Source organism: Malurus melanocephalus, unplaced genomic scaffold (assembly GCF_030028575.1).
Source record: "Malurus melanocephalus ecotype Western Australia unplaced genomic scaffold, MMel_1.1 scaffold_24, whole genome shotgun sequence".
Taxonomy (NCBI): Eukaryota; Metazoa; Chordata; class Aves; order Passeriformes; family Maluridae; genus Malurus; species Malurus melanocephalus.
The window spans coordinates 200,777-220,339 of NW_026623256.1; the positions used below are offsets into that span (position 1 = coordinate 200,777).

The following is a 19,563-nucleotide window of genomic DNA, read 5'->3' on the forward strand; positions in this document are numbered from 1 at the left end:
TAAGAGTAGGGATGCTCCCCCCTGGGGCTGGACCTCACACCACCCTCCAGCGGGGATTCCCATCTGATGGGCATCCCTGTGTCATGAGCATGGCTGTCACCTTTCCTAACCCCCAGGGTGATGGCACAGAAGGTTTCCCAGGATCGCCTGGCCGCCCYGGGGACCCAGGAGACAGGGTGAGTTTAGTGAGAGAAGGGAAGGCAGGCAGGAGCCATGCCAAGAGCCAGGCCCTTCAGGGCCACTGGAGGGCTCCTGCTTTGGACAGCCTGGGCGTTTGCCTTGTCACACCAAAGGTGACAAAGTCTCCATCCTCCTTTGCAGGGTCCTCGGGGACCACCGGGGGAGCAGGGCAGGAAGGTCAGTGGTGCAGGGACTGAAGGGACACTCTTGCTGTGCCTTTGGCAGGGAGAAAAKGGTTCTGGGTTCTGTGCCAGGAGCCAGGATGTCCCCCAAAAATCCTGCTGCCCCTGATTCTGTGTTTCTCCTACACCAGGGAGACCGTGGGGCCCCAGGCGAGCTGGGAGAGACGGGCGAGAAGGTGAGATGGTGCCAAAGCAGGGCTGTGCCACTCAACAGCATTGGCATGTCCTKGTGTCCCTGAGATCCGGTGGTGGCTGTGCCTGGGGATTGCTGTCACAACCCAGCAGTCTTGGATGAGATTCAGGGCAGAATCACTCAGAGCTCTGGGGCARTGGGGGCAGTGTGGTGTGGAGGAAGGAAGGCTCCCTGAAAGCCTCCTCTGCTTTGCTCTGCAGGGAGACCGTGGTGTCCCGGGCCCTGAGGGTGAGAAGGTAGGTGTGCTGGAGCACCTGTGGCCACGGTGGAGTGACACCTACTCTGCCCTGGAACCAGAGGATGGCAGAGTGCCCATGACACCTTCCTCTTCTTCCTCTCCTGCAGGGTGAGACGGGAGCCCCAGGGCGTCCAGGGCCGTCAGGCAGAGAGGTGAGTCGGGATAGAGTGTGGTGCTGTGGAGCTGGGGGCTGCCATGCCCTGGGTGCACATTCCCAGGCACTGACAGCCCCCTGAGGTCTCTAATCTTGCCACAGGGAGCTCCAGGACCAGCTGGCCCCCGGGGGGAGAAGGTGAGGGCAGAGTGGGRTCCCGTTGGGGTGGCAGCTGTCTGTTGGGGCAGGGGCTCGCAGTGACACCTGTCTCTCTGCAGGGCGATCCAGGACCACCCGGCAAGCCAGTAAGTGATACTGTCCACCTCTGCCTGCCCCAGCCTCAGGGCAGGGAGCCATGGGCAGTGCCCAGCATGGTCTCCTCTGCTTCCCCTCCAGGCTCCCAGTGTGGCCGGTGTTGGAGGAGAGAAGGTAACCCTGGCCCAGCTGTGCCCTTCACCCTCTGGGCATGGCCGTGGGCTGGGGAGGGGGATTGCACACTGGGCATGGGCCTGATGGGATGCTCATCCTGCTCCCAGGCCTGGCTGTCCACAGCTGCAGTGGGGAAAAATGGGTGGTTTGGGGTGCTGATTTTGTCTGCTCCAGGGTGACAGAGGTTTCCCAGGACCAGAAGGACCTCCYGGCCCCAAGGGTGACACAGGAGATAAAGGTGCCCGTGTGAGTACTGCCTTGAGGATAGGAARCACAGGGCACACGGCACAGCCCTCCCCAGACTCATGGTGCCTGTGTCGTTGCTCCATGCTGCATCCTTTCATGTCTAGGGTCCCCCTGGCCTGAGCATCCCAGGGCCAGCCGGTCCCAAAGGCGAGCAGGGCGACCGGGTGAGTCTGGGGGCACCCTGGGGGCACCAGCTCATGGGCCTGACCCCTCCCCTGCCAAGGGGTCACCAGTGTTCCCAGTGACACATGCTCTTCTCTCCAACAACCAGGGTATTGTTGGCCTCACCGGCAGGAGTGGCCCAAAGGTAATGTCACTGCCCTTCCATCCGTCTGTCTGTCCATCCATCTGTCTGTCCAGCTCTGGAGGGGCTGTCCTTGCAGCCTGTGCCCCTCTGCCCCAGCTGCCCTGACTGTTGCCCCTTCCCTTGCCTAGGGTGACCCAGGAGAGCCAGGGGAGAAGGGGGAGCCAGGCCGAGCAGGCGCCCCGGGGCAGACCGGAATGCGAGGCAAGGAGGTAGTGTGGGACAAGGGGCCATGGRGCACTGTGGCCCCGAGGAGAGGGGGGCTGGCAGGGGGCAGGGGGATGCTGGTGACTTGTGCTTTTCTCCCCTGGCCGGTGCCCACTGACTTGTGCCGCAGGGAGAGCGAGGAGAGAAAGGTGATGAAGGCACCCCGGTAAGTGAGGGTTCCCAGGACCACTGCCCCTCTCCCCATTGCCCCTCTCCCCATGCCTTCCACTCACCCCCTCTTTCCCCACAGGGTGAAGCGGGTCTGCCTGGCAAACCTGGAGACAGGGGTCCCCGGGTAAGGGCAGGGCTGGCACCCTGGGCTGGTGAGGGAACTGTGGGTTTGGGATGGGTCCCACTAATGCACATCTTCCCTTTGCCCTCCACCCAGGGCCTTCCCGGCTACCGTGGCCCCCCCGGGGAGAAGGGGGACTTGGGGGACCCAGGACCTGAAGGCAGGAATGTGAGTACCCCTTGTATGCACCCACTGCTCCATGGACACCCAGCACCCCTCACACCCCACTGCCCTGCACCCACCCTTACCCCAGGGGTACCACCACCCCATGGGTGCCCCATTCCCTCCCCTTCTCACCCCATCTCTCTTTCCTTCAGGGCAGCCCTGGAGCTCCAGGGAGCAAGGGTGACCGTGGGGACCCAGTGAGTGATGCAAGGCCATGTGTGGCCCCCCTACCCCAGACCCAGCTGTGCCCTCCCCCGGGCCGTGCCAGCTCCCCTTAATCTGCTTCCCGTGCCCTTCTTTCAGGGGCYTCCTGGACCCCCAGGACGAACTGTAAGTTCTGCCTCCCTCTTCTCCCTGCCCATGAGCTGGTGTCCAGCTCCATGTGCTCCAACAGCTTCTCTCTGCCCCACAGGTTGATGCTGGCSTTGGAGGAGTGGGAGAAAAGGGTGAGAAGGTAATGAGTGAATCCCTGGGATGCTGGTGGGGGGATACCCTCCGTTGTCCTCTGGGCACTGGAATCACTGTCCATCAAGCCCTCCCTGCCCAAAACAGCCTCTGCCACAGGCAGATGACATGCACCAGGACTGAGAGGGGGCTCATGGGCTGACACTCCTTCCCAGTGCTGGGAGGAGGCTCTGCAGGGCTGAGCTCTCCAAAGGAACYAGCATGCTCCTGGCTCCACAGCCCCATGCTCTGGGCATTCTGTTTTTATGCCCAGCTGAGGCTCAGAACAGCTGTGGCCACAGGCTGTGCACTGTGCTGGGTGGCACTGTGGTCCCCAACTGTGGCTGAGCTGGCTCCTGCCTCAGCAGTGCTTCTCAGTGCCTTTCTTCTGCAGCCACACTCTGGCCCCTTGGGACTGCATTGAGCTCAGTCACCTCTTTCTCAGTCTGTGCCTCTTATTTTGAGCCCTTTCCTGTCATCCCACCCCTAAACCACACAGCACAAGCAGAGGTGCTCACTGTGCTCTGGCAGGGGCACAGGGCAGCACCCTCTGAGCTGTGCCCTTCCCTGGCAGGGGGACCCTGGGGACCCTGGTGAGGACGGCGCCAAGGGCGCCCGGGGCGATGCTGGTTCCCCTGGAGTGCCTGGAGAGAGGGTAGGTGCTGGGTGCTGGGGAGGGAGGGAGGCAGCAGGRCAGCTGGWGATGGGAGAGCTGGGGGTCCTGGTRAGCACCCAGGGTCCCCTCCTTTCCCCCGTGCCCCACTGCTGAGCATGTCTCTCTCTTGCAGGGTGTGGAGGGCCCCCGTGGSCCCCCTGGCACAAGGGTAAGTGTCCCCTTTCCCATGGGGGCCTGAATGGGGCCCGTGCCCTGTGCAGCTCCTGTTAATGGGGGATGATGCTCACTTCTCTTCCCGCCCCATAGGGTGACCCTGGGGACCGAGGCCTGCCAGGAGAGAAGGTGAGGGGACTGGGGGCTGAGGGCTGCCCCACAGCACCCCCATCCCACCCCAAAGCTCCAAGCAGGCCCTGCTCTCTTACAGGGGGACCGTGGCCCACCAGGGCTGGATGGCCGCAATGGACTGGAAGGCAAACCTGGGCCCCCAGGCCCTGCTGGGCTGCGGGTGAGTGTGGTCCAGGGTGGGAGGAATGGCTGTCCCTGGGTGCCACAGGGGAGGGATGATGGGGTGTTCTCCTGGGCACCCTCTGCACCAGGCTGGGATCCTTTGGCAGGATGGGAATGTCCYTGTCCTCACCTCCTCCTTGTCTGCAGGGGGACCCGGGAAAGCAGGGAGATCCTGGCCGGGATGTAAGTAYCTCTGCAGAGGGAGGGTTTAGGCTGTGCTCCTGCTGGGGCCATCATACTTGCATGGGAGCAGTGTCCTGTCCAGGCAGGGTGCCACTGTCCCGGTCACGCTCCCTGCTCCCAGGGCTGGCTGTGGCACAGSGGTGCCCTGCTGCCCTGTGCTGCCCCATCTCCTTTCCCTGCAGGGGCTGCCCGGGCTGCGTGGGGAGCAGGGGCCACCTGGCCCTGTGGGTCCCCTGGGACCACCCGGCGTCCCTGTAAGTACCAGCCACCCTGCACCCTGGGGACATATCCTGTCCCCTGCCCTCTGCAGATCCCAGCTGGCTCCATCCAGCAGGGTTCACCCTGTGCCCAGCTCCCCTTTCCCTGCACCCTGAGGCTTCAGTGGAGAGCCTGCGGGGCTCCCTCGTTGCCTTTTCTTTCTCCCAGGGCAAACCCGGTGAGGATGGCAAACCTGGCCTGAACGGCAAGAATGTGAGTAGGGGAAGCAGGGCTTGACTTTGGGGCTGTCCCAGGATGCTGAGGGATAGTGATCCCAGTACAACACAAGGCATGGGGAGGATGGGGTGAAGAGTCCCCATGCTCTGAGCTGTTCCCTAGTTTGTCCCCATGCTGAGATGGTTGAGTTGGGTGCTGACAGACAGCCTTTATCCCCAGGGAGAAGATGGGACACCAGGAGAGGATGGGAGAAAGGTAAGGGGATGATCTACAGGTGGTTCCTGTGTGGTCCCTGCATGGTCCCCCTGTGATCCTCACAAGCCCAGTGGTTYCTCCTTGCCCGGACCAGGAGCACCATTTTGGGGCATACAGATGGGGCAGCATCCCTCCAGCTCCTTTCTCTCCTTTTTTAGGGAGACAAAGGTGATACAGGACTACCTGGCAGAGAGGTGAGCAGTCCCCAAAGGAGTGTGGTGCTGGGGGATGCTGGGTATGTGCCCCCATTGGGGACAGACCGGGGTCCCAGGCTCTGGGGTGACATTGCTCTCYCGGCAGGGCCGCAGCGGTGCCAAGGGCGAGCAGGGGGACAGAGGTGTGCCYGGCCCCCTGGGTCCCCCTGGCCTTCCCGGCGTCCCAGGGCAGGTCGGCCCCCCAGGTCAGGTGTGTAGTTCTTGACCCCATGGTGCCACCCAGCACCAGAGCCTGGAGTCTGGGCTGCTCTGAGGCAGGCAGGACACCCATCCATRGCTCCCTCGGGGCACTGCCCTGTGTCCGTGGGTGCCATTGTATCYCCTCCATGTCTCCCAGGGCTCCCCAGGCCTCCGTGGGGTGGCTGGACCAAAGGTAAGTATGCTGCTACCCCTCAGCCCCCCAAGGTGAAGGTCTGGGGGGAACCACAGGCCAGAGGGAATACATCCCTGGCAGGAGTCCCCGTCCCCAAGATGACAGGGCTGGACCCTGGTGCTGCCGTTGGTGCTGGGCAGCCTGACTGCTCCCCTTGACCCCTTTGCTGTGTTTCAGGGGGACCCAGGGGAGCCTGGAGTGCGAGGGGAGCCGGTGAGTACCCAGAACTGAGCCTGACAAGCTGCAAACACCCCAGGCACAGCCACAGCCACAGCCCTGCCCAGGCAGCATCAAAGGGTTAACTCTGAAATGTACTAAGGGAGAGCATTGCTCCCCTCTCCTGCTGCACCTCTGTACAACTTCTCATTCCTTCTTTTCCTGTAAACTTAGGGGAGACCTGGCAGCCCTGGAGCACGTGGAGACCCTGGCACTACAGTGGTGAGTCCTTACTCTGATCTGCTGTGCTGGGACACCAGCCCCGGGGGACAGAGAACTGCTCCCATGCTGGGAACAGACTAACACCTGCTTTGTTTTTAATGTCCTTTTATTGCAGAAYGTTGAACGGAGCCTGGAAGCACTTGGCATCAAGGTATGTATTGACTGTAGGCTGGGGCTTTTTCTGCCACATGGCATGAGGAAGAGGGATGGGAGGTGGTGGGAGATTCAAGCAATTTAGGGTGGACTGGCAGGACTGTGGGATGCTGCTGCAGCTGGGTTACACTTATGCCCTGACTGGTGACTCTCTCCTCCTTTACAGGTTTCATCCCTGAAGGAGCTCACGGGTGCCTATGATGGGAGTTCAGACTCGTTTCTGCCGGTGTCCGAGCGGCTGCGGGGCCAGAAGGGCAGCCGGGGGGATCCAGGAGAAAGGGGGCCCCCGGGCCGGGAGGTGAGCAAAGCCAGGCTCCATGCCCAGCCCCAATATGCCACCCCACTCCCTCTTCCTGGGCTGGCTCCATGCAGCCGGCTCAGCCCTGGGGTGCTCKGGGAGGGYTGACYGCCCTGCCTCAGGGCTGGCTCTGGCAGCACAGCTTATGTTTTRCAGGGCTCCTTAGGCTTCCCTGGCGAGCGAGGACCCAAAGGTGACAAGGGGGACCCAGGCAGCCCCGGTCCCCAGGGCCCCATGGGCCGGGCCGTGGGTGAGCGGGGTCCCGAGGGCCCACCGGGGCAGCCAGGGGAGCCTGGCAAGCCTGGCATTCCCGGGGTGCCGGGCCGGGCCGGGGAGCTGGGGGAGTCTGGACGCTCCGGTGAGAAGGTGAGCGTGTGGGCATGTGTGAGGTGGAGTCTGGGGGACCTGCTCTAGGGGCTTGGGGACAGCTGTGTGACAGCCACCRCCTTGTTCTCACAGGGTGACCGGGGCGAGAAGGGCGAGCGAGGTGAGCAGGTGAGCTGGGACGGGGACACGGTCCCCTCCATCCCCTACCGTGTTGGACCCTTCCTGAGGGGATGCAGGGCTCTCTGTGGGGCAGGCGGATGCCCTGGGGAGGCCAGGAGTGGCCATACCAGGATGTCCTTTGTCACTCAATCTATTTCTCTACCTTTCCCAGGGCAGGGATGGATTGCCKGGACCCCCAGGGCCTCCAGGGCCCAAGGTAGGTGATGGTTGCTGCTGGGGAYCATCCTCAAAATGCCAGCCTGCCCCTCTGGGGATGGATGGCCATGTCCAGTCCCTTGGCTCAGGGGCTTGGGGAGGGCTTTCCCCCTGAGTGGAGCTACCTGGGGTCCCCTGGCTGCTGGCCCTGACTGTCCCTGCTCACAGGCAGACGTGGTGGAGGGCAGCCTGATGGGCCTCCCAGGAGAGCGCGGCCCCATCGGACCCAAGGGAGCAAAGGTGTGTGGCTGGTCTGAAAGGAGAAGGGCAGCTGAGGCAACCGAGCTGGGCCACCATTGTGAGCTGGGACTGAGGGTGGTGGCAGGGCAGAGGAGTGGCAGGGGCTGATGGCATCTGTCTGCTTCCCAACAGGGTGAGCCAGGAGCCGAGGGCGAGCGAGGACCCAAAGGAGATAAGGTCTGTGGTCATAGATCTACAGTGCCAAAGGGGCAGCCCCATGGGGCAAAGCCCTCATTGAGGGCACTGCTGGGCAACCCTTCTGTGGGTGTCAGCAGGCCCTGGCAGGTGGTGGGAAGGTCCCTGCCTCTCCTGTGACCCTGTGCCTCTCCCCACTCCAGGGTGAAGGTGGCTCACGGGGTGACCGAGGGGAGCCCGGTGAGAAGGGCAGGGATGGCGCTCCGGTGAGTCCTGCWCTGTTCCCCTGCCTGACACTGACCCCGGACCCTGCCTGGCACTGACCCCATCTCTGTCTCCACCTTTTCTCCAGGGTCTCCCGGGTGAGAGAGGGCTGGCAGGCCCTGAGGGGAAGCCGGTGAGTGGGGAYATGGTGGAGGGATGCAGGCTGTGATCCCACGTGAGCCACCCTCAGCACCAGCAGGAGCTTTTATYCCTCATTCCCCTCCTTCCCCCTGCCCCGTGCAGGGCTTTGGGGGTCCCCASCCCTACCCCCCATAAGTGCCTTGGCTGGGTACCACACACTGGGAATGGRGAGCGTCCCTGGGGGCAGACAGGGATGTGTGGGAGCAGTGGATTCCCACATGTCCACTGACTCTGCTGTKGTTCTTTGCAGGGCTTGCCAGGCTTCCCCGGCGTGCTGGGACGGCCGGTAGGTGTCTGTGTGTCCCCCAYGTCCCTGTGCCTCACCTGTGCACATAGCTGGGGGCTCCTGGTCATGAGTGCTTGGTGAAACCATGGGGGTCACCCTGCTGCCAGGCTGGCTTCTTGGCCCCCTGCATCTGAGCAGGAGCTGTCCCAGCTTGTCTTGGTGCTTACAAGAGCCACCAGCACTGTCTGGGTCTGCTCTCCCTGGGGACACCCCATGCTCCCACTAGGGAAAGCCAATTTCTGGAGTGATCCCATTTCTTCCTCCCTACAGGGCAATCAGGGAGACCCAGGACCCCCAGGACCCCCGGTAAGGAGCCACCTTGCCCCACGTGCAGGGGACTGCCATGCAAGAGGAATGTCAGCCAGGGCGCAGGGGTGGGGTGGCAGTGCTGGGACTGAGTGGCCCTTCTGCCGCTCCCTGTCCTGTGCCACCAGCAGGCACCATGCCAATAATGTCCCTTTGTCCCCTGCAGGGCAGCACTGGCCCACCAGGGGCCCAGGGCCCAGCTGGTACCAAGGTAAGGCATCGGCATTGGCATCTTCATTGGCATTGCCATGTGCAGCCTGGCAGAGGGAAGATGGTGCCTTGCCAGATTTGGGAACTGGAGGGAGGGCCAAATTTCAGGAATTTTTGTGCCGGAGGGAGGGACATTTGGGCTGGGCTCCCTCCTGGATCCAGGTATGGGGACATGGCAGTGGGCATGGTTGCTGGTGGGTTGGGGTGGTCGGGCTGATGCAGCGTGTTCTTCACAGGGTGATCCAGGGGAACCTGGCTCTGGCATCCGTGTGAGTATTCACACCCTCCCTGCTAGCACCCAAACCCATCAAACCTCCCCAAAATCAGCCAGTCCCACCCCAACACACCTTCCATAGGGGCAGCCAAGGACCTGGCTGTGCCATCCTCTCTCTGATGTGGCTGTTTCCATTGCAGGGCTTGCCTGGCCCCCAGGGCAACATGGGCCTGCCAGGACCCCTTGGYCCCCCCGGCCCAGGGGTAGGTATTTACAACACCCCAGATCTACCCCTTGGCAGTTCCCGATGCCCAGGATGCTGTTTAATTTCTGCTCATCTCCATTGCAGGGCCCACCGGGTGTCCCTGGGCTGCCGGGACAAGTGGTGAGTGTGTTGTCCCTCCTCCTGGCTGCCATCAGTGTGGGTGCTTGGGGCTGCCTGGGGGGCTGTAGGACCCTCACATGCCAGCCCCACTCTCACTGTGTGCAGGGGGAGAGCGGGAAGCCAGGCGTGCCAGGCAGGGATGGCGTGCCAGGGAAGGACGGCGAGGCAGGAATGCCTGGGAAGATGGTACGTTGGTGCTCACCCTGCCCCATCCCAGCACACATCTCAGCCTGGGGTGTCTGTAGCTAAGCCTGAGGGCTGTGCCTCTTGTGCCAGGGCTTACCAGGACCTTCAGGCCCTGCTGGTCCCAAGGGAGAGCCAGGGGATGCTGGAGCCCCAGGGCAGGTGAGTGCAGAGCTGCCTTGCCCAGGATGAGGGGGGTGTCCAGAGCAGCCCTGCTCACTGGCCCAATCTCTCCTCTGTGCCCCAGGCTGTCGCTGGTCCCCCTGGAGCCAAGGGAGAGAAGGTAAGGAGCCAGGGAGAGGGATGGGATGGGCAGGGGCATCTGCTGTGAGCACAGCTAAGCACCAAGGTGTCCCTGCAGGGCGAGCCGGCGCTGCTGGAGGGTGTGCTGCTGGGAGAGCCTGTGAGTCACCCCATAAACCCTCACACCCCCTTTAACCCCATCTCCCCTCATTACCCGTTCCCTCCCCCATTAACCTCATCCCCTCCCGTCCATGGGGAAGCCAGCCCTGTGGCTGCCCCCTCCCCTGACACTGCTGTCCCGTCCAGGGCTCCAAGGGTGACCGAGGCTTGCCGGGCCCCAAGGGCGAGAAGGTGAGTGCTGCCCTGGGGACAGTGGGGAGGGGGTTGTGAGCTCCCCCAGCTCCCTGGCTGCTTGGCCATAGTGTGGGGATCCAGCTGCAGCTGCTCCCCCAGCCCATCATTCCACACATCTTTTTCCTTGTTTTTCCTTGCCAGGGGGAGCCGGGAAAGTTTGGAGAGCCAGGAGATCCTGGGGAAGATGTGAGTAGGGAGTGTATGGGAGTGGTGGGTGGATGATGGGGGCAGGGGGTTCTGGCAGGGGTGGGATCTGTGCCTTTGTCACCTWCTGCCCAGCCCTTCCTGGGGACTTGGTGTCTTCACAGGGAGCCAAGGGATCCTCCGGAGCCAAAGGGGAGAAGGTACGTGTCCTCTGCCCCAGGAGGATCCCCTGCCCTGGGGGATGCTCTGGGTGGCATGGTGGCCCTGGCACCCCTGTGACCACCAGCCAGGGGATGTGTCACACGCTCTCTGCCACTGCACAGGGATCACCAGGTGTTGGTGCACGGGGACCGCCAGGACAGGATGGGCCTCCAGGTTTGAAGGTAGGCCCTGTCCCCATGTCACCCTGGCTCTCGTCATGTCCCTAATGCCCTTGTGATGCTCTAGCCTGGCTRGCTGAGGGAAAAGCACACTCCTGAGGGGCTGTTTTTGTGACCTCATCCTCACCTTCCCTCCTTCAGGGTGACACGGGCTTGCCAGGATTACCAGGACCCCCAGGCTTAGCAGGCATTGCTGGAACACCAGGACAGCCAGGCTTGAGAGGGGACAATGGACAGCCTGGCCCTCCAGGTCCCCCAGGAGAGAGGGTAAAGACTATAACCAGAATGTGGTCACCTGGTGACCCTGGACCTTTGTGCAGTGTCAGTGTGGTCCCTGCCCACTCCCTGCTTTTTCCCTGCCAGGGCTTGATCGGCTTTCCAGGCAGAGATGGTGCTGCTGGACCACCAGGACCTGTGGGGCCCCCAGGGCCGGCCGTGAGTATGGTGCCACAGCATTCCTGGGCGTATGGGCTCGGCCCTGGCTTCCCTGCTGGCTCAGACAGGGTGACAGGGACCCAGCTGGCACCTCCATGGCCCCTGGAGCTGGGTGGTTGCTGGAGCGTCAATACCATGGTGGAGCCACGGGGAGAGTCTCAGTGATGCTTTGCAGGGTTTCGGGCATTGCTTTCCTTCCTTGGATTGCTCACCCTTCTCCTTTCTTTTAGGGCACACAAGGGGCCCCTGGCCTGAAGGGTGACAAGGTAGGACAGGGGGCAGCCCTATACTGAGAGGCTGTTTCTCTTGTGGGGTGTCTCTGCAGCCACCTGCCCCCGAGTGTGCCAAGCCCACTCTGGATAGTGGCACATGGGAGCCAGCTGTGCGCCAGGCACCCAGAGGGGTGGTGGGGACTGTGGGGTGTCCCCTGGCAGGGCTGGGAGGAGCTGTGGGCAGTGAGGATGGGATGAGTTCTTGCCTTCTCCTGGCAGGGTGCTCCGGGGGCTGGGCTGCCAGGAGCCAGAGGCGAGCGCGGTGACCCAGGACCACGGGTAGGTACTGCTACAGTCCCCCTGTGTSCCCACAGCCAGGGACAAGGAAACCCACGGTGCCAGCCCTGAGAGGACTCTGACCTAGAGCACACCTGKCCCTGGGATGGGTGCCCCCATCCCAGACCCCCTTCTCACATGCCTTCCTTCTCGCAGGGTGAAGATGGGCGCCCAGGACCMGAAGGGGATCGTGGGCCAGCTGTAAGTACCCCCTTCCCCAGCTGCACCCTGATCYGGGCCCCTCCATGACCACCCCTCTSTTCTGTCCCACAGGGATTGCCTGGGAACCGGGGGGAGCGTGGGGACAAGGTAAGGGACTCTGAGGGCTGAGGAGCTGGGAGAGAATAAGGCACCTCCAGGGATTGGGGTCCCCAAGGGGTGCTGCCGTTCCCTGCTGTGCATCCTTGCAGTGTGTCACCTTCCTCACAGGGGGACCTTGGCACCCCAGGACCCAAAGGAGACAAGGTGAGTCCCAGGGGTGGGGGAGAGTGGGAAGGTGGGCAGCACTGRCCCCCCTGCTCACCCTCCCCTCTCTCTGCTTTGGGTGAATAGGGTGACACTGTGGTGATGGAGGGGCTGCCTGGAGCACGGGGCAGCAAAGGGGAGCCGGTAAGAGCTGTCCCTCTCCTCCCTCTCCCCATCYTCCCTGTCTCCCTGGGAGGAGTTGGGGGAGCTTCTTCCTGTTGAGAGACCTTCCCTTGCAGACCACATTGCCCCGTCTCCTTCAGCCACCCTCAGATTCCCATGTCCCTGCCCCCAAAGGGTTCTCCCCATCCTGATATGTCTGAGCTTCTCCTCATTCCCTGAATTCTTCCCGTGTTCCCTCCTTTGCAGGGAGAACGTGGCCCGAAGGGCACAGAAGGGGACAAGGGGGTCAAGGGAGAGCAAGGCATGCCCGGAGAAAAGGTGCAGGACTGGGGGGAACTTGTGCAGGGCTGGGTGCTGCTGGGTTGGGGATCGTGGGGGTGATGGACAGTGGAAGCAGGGCATGGCATCATCCCTGTGCCATGTGTGCTGGTGCTAGTGGGCACCAGGAACGTGGTGCAAGGGGAGCTGCCAGACCTGGCCTCAGGTGASCATGGCTGTGCTGTGGCCATGCAGTGGCTGGAGCTCTCCCTCCTGCCCTGTGTTGATCTGGGTTTCTGCTTGCAGGGGACGAGGGGTGAGCAAGGAGAGAAGGGCCCCATGGGCTTCCCTGGGGCACGTGGCCCTGGTGGGCAGAAGGTACGGAGCGGGGCAGCCCCACTGCCGGGGGATGCTGGTGGCACCATCCCCCTCACCTGCCCTGATGATGTCTTTGCCTTCCCCAGGGAGAGGCTGGAGCACCGGGAGARCCTGGCGAGCCGGTGAGGAGTTGCATCTTGGTGCCTCTGCCACCCCACTGCAGGSCAGGAGCAGGCCCTTGTCATGCTGTGTGCTCTCCCACAGGGTCAGCCTGGCCGTGATGGKATCCCTGGGGGCCGTGGAGAGAAGGGGGACACGGGACCCCTGGGCATGCGTGGCCTCAAGGTGGGTTGGTCTCTCTGGCTGACTATGCTCTCCTGGCCAGCACTGGTGCTGTCTCGGCATGGCTCTGACTGCCCTCCTCATCCTTGCAGGGTGAGCGGGGCATGAAAGGTGCCTGTGGCCTCAATGGGGACAAGGGTGAGAAGGTGAGTGGGTGCCTGTGGGGTGCTGCAGGAGCCTGGATGTTGCCTGGAGGCTGTGGCCCTTTGGATCCCCTCCATCAGCCAGTGGGAGCAGAGAGATGGCTGAGGCCACTCCTTGACCCCACAACAGGGTCATGGAGTCYCCTCCTCTGCCTGTGGCTCTGGGGTGAGCATTGAGGGGTGAAGGACTGACCGCCCTGCTTCTCTCCTGCCTGCTGTAGGGAGACCCGGGGATGCCAGGGCGCTCAGGACTGCCAGGGAGGAAAGGCGAGCCGGTAAGCACTGCCCTGACACCAGGGTGGGACAGGAGCGCATGACTGGTGGCTGATGGACATCTGCTCTGTYCCCCAGGGAGAGCTGGGTCTGTCAGGACCACCAGGCATTCCTGGGAAGGAAGGGCTCATGGGACCCAAGGTAGGTCAGAGCAGTGCTGGGAAAAGCTGCGCTGGCAGTTCATCCATGTGCTGCCGGCCCCCCGCTGCCTGTCCCCYGCTGCCTGTCCCTTCCTCTTTGCAGGGTGACCGAGGATTTGACGGGCAGCAGGGAGCCAAAGGAGACCAGGGGGAGAAAGGAGACCGGGTGAGCAGGCTGGAAAGGGGAAAGGGGCGGGATGCTTTGCACCACATCACTTGTACCAATATACAGCCTCGGTCAGAGGAACACCAGAGCCTGATGCTCCCAGAACAGTYATTTKGCGCTGCTCTAAATTATGTYACTAAACAATGAGTGACAACMATTTCCTGCTCTTTACAAGGAGGCMCYAGTGCTGGTTCTTCRGTGATGCCCAGCTGTGGGGTCAGAGGATGCCCATGGCATCTGCTCTGGTGTTGGGGGCTCTGACACCCCGGCCTCACCTTCTGCTCTGCAGGGTGCCCCAGGTGTTATCGGTGGCCCTGGTCCCCGGGGCAGTGACGGTGCTCCTGGCCCCCCTGGACCCCCAGGGAGTGTTGGTCCACGAGGTCCTGAAGGCATGCAGGGCCAGAAGGTGAGTCCTCAACGCAGGTGACTAGACACCCTCTGGGGCTGTGAGGACGGGAGGGCCCAGTCCCCTGAGTGAGTGAGGGATTGGAGGTATCTGGAGTCATATCGCAGCTCTGTCCAGCCCTGCCAGTTTGCTGGCTTTGGGTCCTTCCCTTGTGTTGCCTTGCCCAGGGGATAAGAGTGTGAGGGGTCTGGGACCCTGCTTGTCCTTAARTTGAGCTGGACCTGTGCCATCATCGCCTGCCCTGGCATCCCTGGGATGCAGAGGTGGGGAAAGCAGCTCATCCRTGGTGCTGGGGAGAGCAGAGAGACTCCAGCACCCACCAGCCAGATCCTGAGCWGTGTCCTTTGCAGGGGGAGAGAGGCCCCCCAGGGCAGTCTGTTCCTGGCGCACGCGGCGTGCCCGGCATCCCCGGCGAGAGAGGAGAGCAGGTGAGTGAGCGGGTGCCTGGCTCTGCCTGGATGAGTTYCAGCCAGGGRCAGCTTCCCACCTCCTTTCTGCTGTCCCTAGGGCAGTCCTGGCGCCCATGGGCTCCGTGGGGAGAAGGGAGAGCCAGCCATGACGGTAAGGAGCCAGGAGGGAGCCAGCACAGGCTCGTGGCACTCGGGTCACTGGGGTGGGAAGCGGTGCCGTAGCCATCCCACAGCCACTGATGGAGGGGTTGCCCCCATTTCTGGGCTCTGCTGGAGCCTGGGGAAAGGGTTTTTTCTCCTCTTTAATTGCACCATCCCCAATCACTACATGGGACCTTTGCCCCTTCATGTGCCCGTCAGGAGGAGGAGATCCGTGCCTTCGTCAGGCAGGAGATGAGCCAGCACTGCGGTGAGCATYCCCCTCTGCTACCCTGGGGCTGGGAGTGTGGACCTGCTGTCCCTACTGTCCCTAACCACCACCCTGTCTCTCTCACAGCCTGCGGCGGCCACCTCCCACRGCACCAGGATTCACGTGAGCACTCAGGTTGTGGCTCTTCCTTCCTACCCCCCTGCCCCATGCATGTGGCACCAAAGGGGTCCTGGCACCCAGGYGTGCCACTGGTTTTGGGGAGCTGGAGGTGGCTGGGACCCTCCACAACCCCTTCAGTCAGGCTCAGCATCAGTGTGGGACCATGCACARGGAGAAGGGATGGTGGGTGGCTGAAGTGATGGTGGAGCAGTGATCCCCAGGGGCAACTGGCTTGGGAGGGTGCCAGTGGGGTCTGGGTCTGCCAGGGTCCCCCCAGCTGAAGGCATCCCAGGAACTGCACCCCATCTATGCCTGGGTGTCAGAACTGGGGCAGTGGTCTTGCAGGGGTCAGCAGTGCTGGAGGGGAGGGTAGGCTGGAGGAGTGGGATTGGAGGGACAAGGGSTGGGCTGGGATGAGGTGGGTGCTTTCTCTCCAAGGAGGCTGGGGGGCTCAGGCCAGGAGCGGCTTCCACTCTGCCCAGGGAGGAGGAAGAATCGTCCGCCAGGAGAGAGAGCATGACCAAACAGGTGATGTAGAGTCTGTAAGATCTGGCCCCATGGGTATGGTGTGCCTCCCTTATCACTGTCCTGCTGGGCTCCAATGGATTTTGTCTCCCTGGGCCTCCCCTGCCGGCCCCTCCTCCAGAAGCCCCCAGCAGCCCTGATCAGCGGTGCAGAGAGATGAGGGACACCCTTCATCCATGGTCCACCATCCCTGTCCACCTACCCTGTCAGGTTGGGCAGTGCTGGACTGCTCCACACCTGGAGGGGGTGTGTTTCCCCTGGGAAAAAAGGGGAAAGCACCCCAGACTCCCTTGCCTCTTCCCTGATGCCTGTGTCACATCCTTCYCCTTCACAGGGTCCTTCTCCACCCAGCCATTCCCTGCTGGCAGCGCTCACACAGTCCCTGTGCTCAAGTTGTCACACACTGAGGAGGAGGAGGGTGTGTCATCCCTGCGCTTTGAGTCCTTGCCCCCCTTTTTCTGTGCTCCATGTGTGTGGTGAGGACTGCTCATGCATGATGCTGTCTCCCAGGGCAGGACAGGCACATCATGCTYGACAATGACGACCTCGAGTATGACAGCATGGATGGGGAGGAGGATGACTACGATGAGGTCCCGGAGATGGACAGCTTGGAGCAGCCCACAGTGGATGGTGAGCTTCCTTCTGCTCACCTGGCACTGAGGGTGAAGCCACTGGGGGAAACCATGGAGCTGCCTCAGGCTTTGCTGGAGTGGTGTCTTCTCTTCCAGCTGGTGGTCCCTGTGCCATCTGTCTGTGGGGATTTAGGATTTGCAGCCCTCTTGCTGGTACCCGGATGGGTTRCCCCTTTCCCATCACAGCACTGTGCTGCTCACACCATGCACACCTTGTGCTCTGTCCCCCTCACCAAAGCTGTCACCAGCAGTGATGGATGGTGTGCTGGGCTGGTGGGATCTGCTGCCTTGGCAGCTTTCCTGTGCTCTGCTCATATCACAAAGCCCCCAGGAGGTCAGGGAAGCTCCAGGGCAACAGGATGCAGAGGGTTCCTCCACAACCCTTCCAAGGGGTACTGTAGCCATCATGTTTCCATGCCACCTTCCTCTCTGGTCTTGCTGAGCGCTGCCCCTGGGAGACAGCTTGCCCAGAGTGGTGTCTGGTGTCCTCAATTCCAGCACTTGGACAGAGCACAGAGACATCTCCTCCGGCCAGACCCTTCCCATGCTCAGCTGGGAGCCATCCTCTACATTCCCCTTCTGGGGTTTCCCTCCTCTGCCAAGCGGGTCTGGCAGCCTCCAATGCCTGTGTGCTGCCAGGTCCTGCCTGCCCTCACCAGCATCATTTTCCCACAGCTGAGCCCTGCAGGCTGCCGCTGGATGAGGGGGACTGCCAGCGCTACACCCTGCGGTGGTACTACAACCAAAGAGTCACCGAGTGCCGGCCCTTTGTCTACAGCGGCTGCCGGGGCAACCTCAACCGCTTYGACAGCAAGGAGGAGTGTGAGCTGCACTGTGGGCAGCACCCAGGGCCAGGTAGGCATGGCTTGGCACAGCCAGCAGGTCCAGCAGCATCCCCACCCCGTGCTGGGGGCTCAGCAAGGCAGATCTGGGGGCACAGTGCTGGTCCCCCATCTGAGCTCTGACAGTGCCTCGCTTCTCTCCACAGATTCCCGTGGCAGTGCCGGCAGCACGGTGGGAGGGCAGCCAAAGGTGTAGGTGCCGGCAGTGTCTCGGCAGGCAGGGCTGCCTGAAGTGGGGCCCAGCTGCTGCCCCGGCCGGGGTTGGGCTGCCCGTGGTGGCGGGGCCACGTGTCCACCAGCCCCGGCAGGAACCTGGTGCTATTTCTAACCTGTCTTTATGCTGCTCATGGGTTTTTCATTTCATATCAGTTTATTGTCTTTAAGGTGAAATTTATATCAAATGGGAAACTGCATCCCACAAAGGCTCTGAACCCTTTTCCACATGGAGGTTTCCTGGGCTGTTGTCAGTTTGATTTTTAAATTATTTTTTGCCAAGAAGATGGTTCTTAGCCCTGTTTCCTCTCTCTGAAGTGGAGCTGAGACTTGGCGTAGCTGGGCTCCCTCCCCTCACATAACACCATTGTGCCCTTTCCTGCCCCCCACAGACCCCCAATCTCCCTCTCTGCTCCCCACTCTCTGCCAGGGGAGCTGTCCACATCCTTGTTCCAGGCAGTGCCTCTCTGCACAGCATCCCTCACCCCCACCCTGTTATCAGCTCCATCTGAATAAATTTCACCTTAACCTCAACTGGGGCCCAGTTCCCCTTTTGTGGCTGCGATGGTTTGGCAATGACCTGTGGGGAGACCGGAGGCTTTTTCCATGTGCTACCCTCCAGCTCACAWGCCTGCCAGCAGCACATCTGTCTTTAATCTGGGGGGGCTCAGCTGCACCCCCAGGCCTTTCAGGGAAACCCTGAGAATGGTGCTACGTTAGAAGAGGTTCCTGCTCRCCCACGCTTACTCTCAAAGGCTTTGTGAAAGTGATGTTGGCTGCTGGGGTCGCAGCCCCTGCTTCCCCCCAGCCCCAGGGCTGAGCAGGGACGTGTCCCAGTGCCCCAGAGCCCRAGGGGCTGCTGGGTGGGCTTTGTGACCCCCAGACGTACCACTGCTCTCCGTGTATATCTGTATACAGCGAATGTATATGTGTACCAATGCAGGGGGATGTGTATTAAAGCTGTGCTCACAGGGAGATGTCACACTTCTTGGCACACCACYGGAGATGCCTGTGCAGTCTGGGGACAGGTTTTGAGTCAGGCGTGCCCCCTGCCCACCCCAGCTGAGCTGTCCTTTCCAGCTGCCCGCAGCTGGCAGGGCTGGCTGGGGTTCCTCACCCCTTTCAGGGATCCCAGTGCCCGTCCCTGTGCCCAGCACGTGCCCAGCTGACGCAAGCCRGGCCGTGACCCCCTGTCCAGGCCCTGACGTGTCAGCACGTGGCTCTGTGGTGCTGCACGATGTGCTGTGTGAATCAGTGCTGCCAGCTAATTTTGGCTACTGGGTGTGAGTTCCTGGCTGTCCCCAGCAGGAAGAACAGAGCTGGCATTATTTCCGTTCCCTGCCATCCTGGGGAGGGTGGCATAGGATGGGTCACCCTGTGGCCACGGGGGTGGGCAGACCTCCTGTGGTCTGAACCCTGGGCACCCTGACTCCTTGTCCTGGCCAGCGCTCTGGGCTCAGCACCCACCAACTCATCTCATGCAGGTGCCCAGCCAGCCTGAAARCCTTGGGATGCTCCCACAGTGCCTAAGGGGGGAGTTTTGGAGCAAAACCCTCGCATATGGGGCTCACTGCACAGCAATGCCTGCAGGCTGCTACGCACCTTGGGCAGCTGGGGGAGGAGCTGGGCCAGGCTGGACTGGTCAAGTGGGCTGCAAACCAGTGGTGTCCCAATTGGAATGCATTAGCATGAGCTGCAAACTACTGATGTCCAGCAAACCAGGGGCCAAAGCAGTGCTTGGGTTTGGCACAGCAGATAGCTGACATGTCTCTAGATATGTTCTCCATGTGGCCAGGGGCTCTGTCCGGACACAGGGCCAAACAGGTACCAGGAGATGTCAGGGGGCTGTGTGAGGCACAGTGCCCAGAGGGCTGCCCATGGTCACTGGCCCGCAGCAATATGCATGTAAAGAAGGGAAAGTACATGTACTTTCTCTTCTTTAAGTGATTATGGAAGGAGCGGGGAGGCCTCATTAGATGGAGAAAAAACATCTTGCAAGTCAGACAAGAAACAATTACAACTGAGCTGTCCCAGGTTCCCGGAATCCCCTCCAAATGCAGCTGGTGGAGCTGCAAGGGGGCACACACACACACCCACATCCCGGGATGACTTCATCTGCTACTAGGCAAAATGTATTAAAAACATTTCCACCATCCCCCCC

At 62.0% G+C, this 19,563-nt stretch overlaps 1 protein-coding gene across 1 annotated transcript in view; it reads left to right on the plus strand.

The window, feature by feature from the left end:
- The window catches only part of COL7A1 (collagen type VII alpha 1 chain), a 30,472-nt gene extending 10,915 nt beyond the window's left edge, over window positions 1-19,557 (plus strand). Inside the window, exons 41-118 of the mRNA XM_057390210.1 lie at window positions 117-176; window positions 322-357; window positions 494-538; window positions 756-791; window positions 901-945; window positions 1,050-1,085; window positions 1,166-1,192; window positions 1,284-1,316; window positions 1,491-1,562; window positions 1,667-1,726; window positions 1,834-1,869; window positions 1,998-2,078; window positions 2,204-2,239; window positions 2,324-2,368; window positions 2,462-2,533; window positions 2,683-2,793; window positions 2,943-2,984; window positions 3,549-3,629; window positions 3,763-3,798; window positions 3,897-3,932; window positions 4,015-4,095; window positions 4,245-4,280; window positions 4,463-4,534; window positions 4,707-4,751; window positions 4,935-4,970; window positions 5,129-5,164; window positions 5,271-5,375; window positions 5,523-5,558; window positions 5,736-5,771; window positions 5,949-5,996; window positions 6,112-6,147; window positions 6,316-6,447; window positions 6,604-6,813; window positions 6,907-6,942; window positions 7,106-7,150; window positions 7,318-7,389; window positions 7,522-7,566; window positions 7,728-7,790; window positions 7,877-7,921; window positions 8,180-8,215; window positions 8,486-8,521; window positions 8,688-8,732; window positions 8,968-9,000; window positions 9,146-9,208; window positions 9,295-9,330; window positions 9,436-9,516; window positions 9,607-9,675; window positions 9,761-9,796; window positions 9,875-9,916; window positions 10,063-10,107; window positions 10,252-10,296; window positions 10,419-10,454; window positions 10,578-10,637; window positions 10,776-10,901; window positions 10,998-11,069; window positions 11,300-11,335; window positions 11,561-11,620; window positions 11,774-11,818; window positions 11,891-11,926; window positions 12,047-12,082; window positions 12,170-12,226; window positions 12,452-12,523; window positions 12,770-12,841; window positions 12,928-12,963; window positions 13,046-13,126; window positions 13,216-13,269; window positions 13,488-13,541; window positions 13,618-13,680; window positions 13,783-13,845; window positions 14,135-14,251; window positions 14,602-14,679; window positions 14,759-14,812; window positions 15,022-15,070; window positions 15,158-15,205; window positions 15,629-15,718; window positions 16,050-16,133; window positions 16,226-16,345; window positions 17,023-19,557. Of these exons, the coding sequence (XP_057246193.1) occupies window positions 117-176; window positions 322-357; window positions 494-538; window positions 756-791; window positions 901-945; window positions 1,050-1,085; window positions 1,166-1,192; window positions 1,284-1,316; window positions 1,491-1,562; window positions 1,667-1,726; window positions 1,834-1,869; window positions 1,998-2,078; window positions 2,204-2,239; window positions 2,324-2,368; window positions 2,462-2,533; window positions 2,683-2,793; window positions 2,943-2,984; window positions 3,549-3,629; window positions 3,763-3,798; window positions 3,897-3,932; window positions 4,015-4,095; window positions 4,245-4,280; window positions 4,463-4,534; window positions 4,707-4,751; window positions 4,935-4,970; window positions 5,129-5,164; window positions 5,271-5,375; window positions 5,523-5,558; window positions 5,736-5,771; window positions 5,949-5,996; window positions 6,112-6,147; window positions 6,316-6,447; window positions 6,604-6,813; window positions 6,907-6,942; window positions 7,106-7,150; window positions 7,318-7,389; window positions 7,522-7,566; window positions 7,728-7,790; window positions 7,877-7,921; window positions 8,180-8,215; window positions 8,486-8,521; window positions 8,688-8,732; window positions 8,968-9,000; window positions 9,146-9,208; window positions 9,295-9,330; window positions 9,436-9,516; window positions 9,607-9,675; window positions 9,761-9,796; window positions 9,875-9,916; window positions 10,063-10,107; window positions 10,252-10,296; window positions 10,419-10,454; window positions 10,578-10,637; window positions 10,776-10,901; window positions 10,998-11,069; window positions 11,300-11,335; window positions 11,561-11,620; window positions 11,774-11,818; window positions 11,891-11,926; window positions 12,047-12,082; window positions 12,170-12,226; window positions 12,452-12,523; window positions 12,770-12,841; window positions 12,928-12,963; window positions 13,046-13,126; window positions 13,216-13,269; window positions 13,488-13,541; window positions 13,618-13,680; window positions 13,783-13,845; window positions 14,135-14,251; window positions 14,602-14,679; window positions 14,759-14,812; window positions 15,022-15,070; window positions 15,158-15,205; window positions 15,629-15,718; window positions 16,050-16,133; window positions 16,226-16,345; window positions 17,023-17,312 (4,797 nt within the window). The 3' untranslated portion in view covers window positions 17,313-19,557. The remainder of the gene's footprint in view (window positions 1-116; window positions 177-321; window positions 358-493; window positions 539-755; window positions 792-900; window positions 946-1,049; window positions 1,086-1,165; window positions 1,193-1,283; window positions 1,317-1,490; window positions 1,563-1,666; window positions 1,727-1,833; window positions 1,870-1,997; window positions 2,079-2,203; window positions 2,240-2,323; window positions 2,369-2,461; window positions 2,534-2,682; window positions 2,794-2,942; window positions 2,985-3,548; window positions 3,630-3,762; window positions 3,799-3,896; window positions 3,933-4,014; window positions 4,096-4,244; window positions 4,281-4,462; window positions 4,535-4,706; window positions 4,752-4,934; window positions 4,971-5,128; window positions 5,165-5,270; window positions 5,376-5,522; window positions 5,559-5,735; window positions 5,772-5,948; window positions 5,997-6,111; window positions 6,148-6,315; window positions 6,448-6,603; window positions 6,814-6,906; window positions 6,943-7,105; window positions 7,151-7,317; window positions 7,390-7,521; window positions 7,567-7,727; window positions 7,791-7,876; window positions 7,922-8,179; window positions 8,216-8,485; window positions 8,522-8,687; window positions 8,733-8,967; window positions 9,001-9,145; window positions 9,209-9,294; window positions 9,331-9,435; window positions 9,517-9,606; window positions 9,676-9,760; window positions 9,797-9,874; window positions 9,917-10,062; window positions 10,108-10,251; window positions 10,297-10,418; window positions 10,455-10,577; window positions 10,638-10,775; window positions 10,902-10,997; window positions 11,070-11,299; window positions 11,336-11,560; window positions 11,621-11,773; window positions 11,819-11,890; window positions 11,927-12,046; window positions 12,083-12,169; window positions 12,227-12,451; window positions 12,524-12,769; window positions 12,842-12,927; window positions 12,964-13,045; window positions 13,127-13,215; window positions 13,270-13,487; window positions 13,542-13,617; window positions 13,681-13,782; window positions 13,846-14,134; window positions 14,252-14,601; window positions 14,680-14,758; window positions 14,813-15,021; window positions 15,071-15,157; window positions 15,206-15,628; window positions 15,719-16,049; window positions 16,134-16,225; window positions 16,346-17,022) is intronic.
- The last annotated feature ends 6 nt before the right edge of the window (window positions 19,558-19,563 follow it).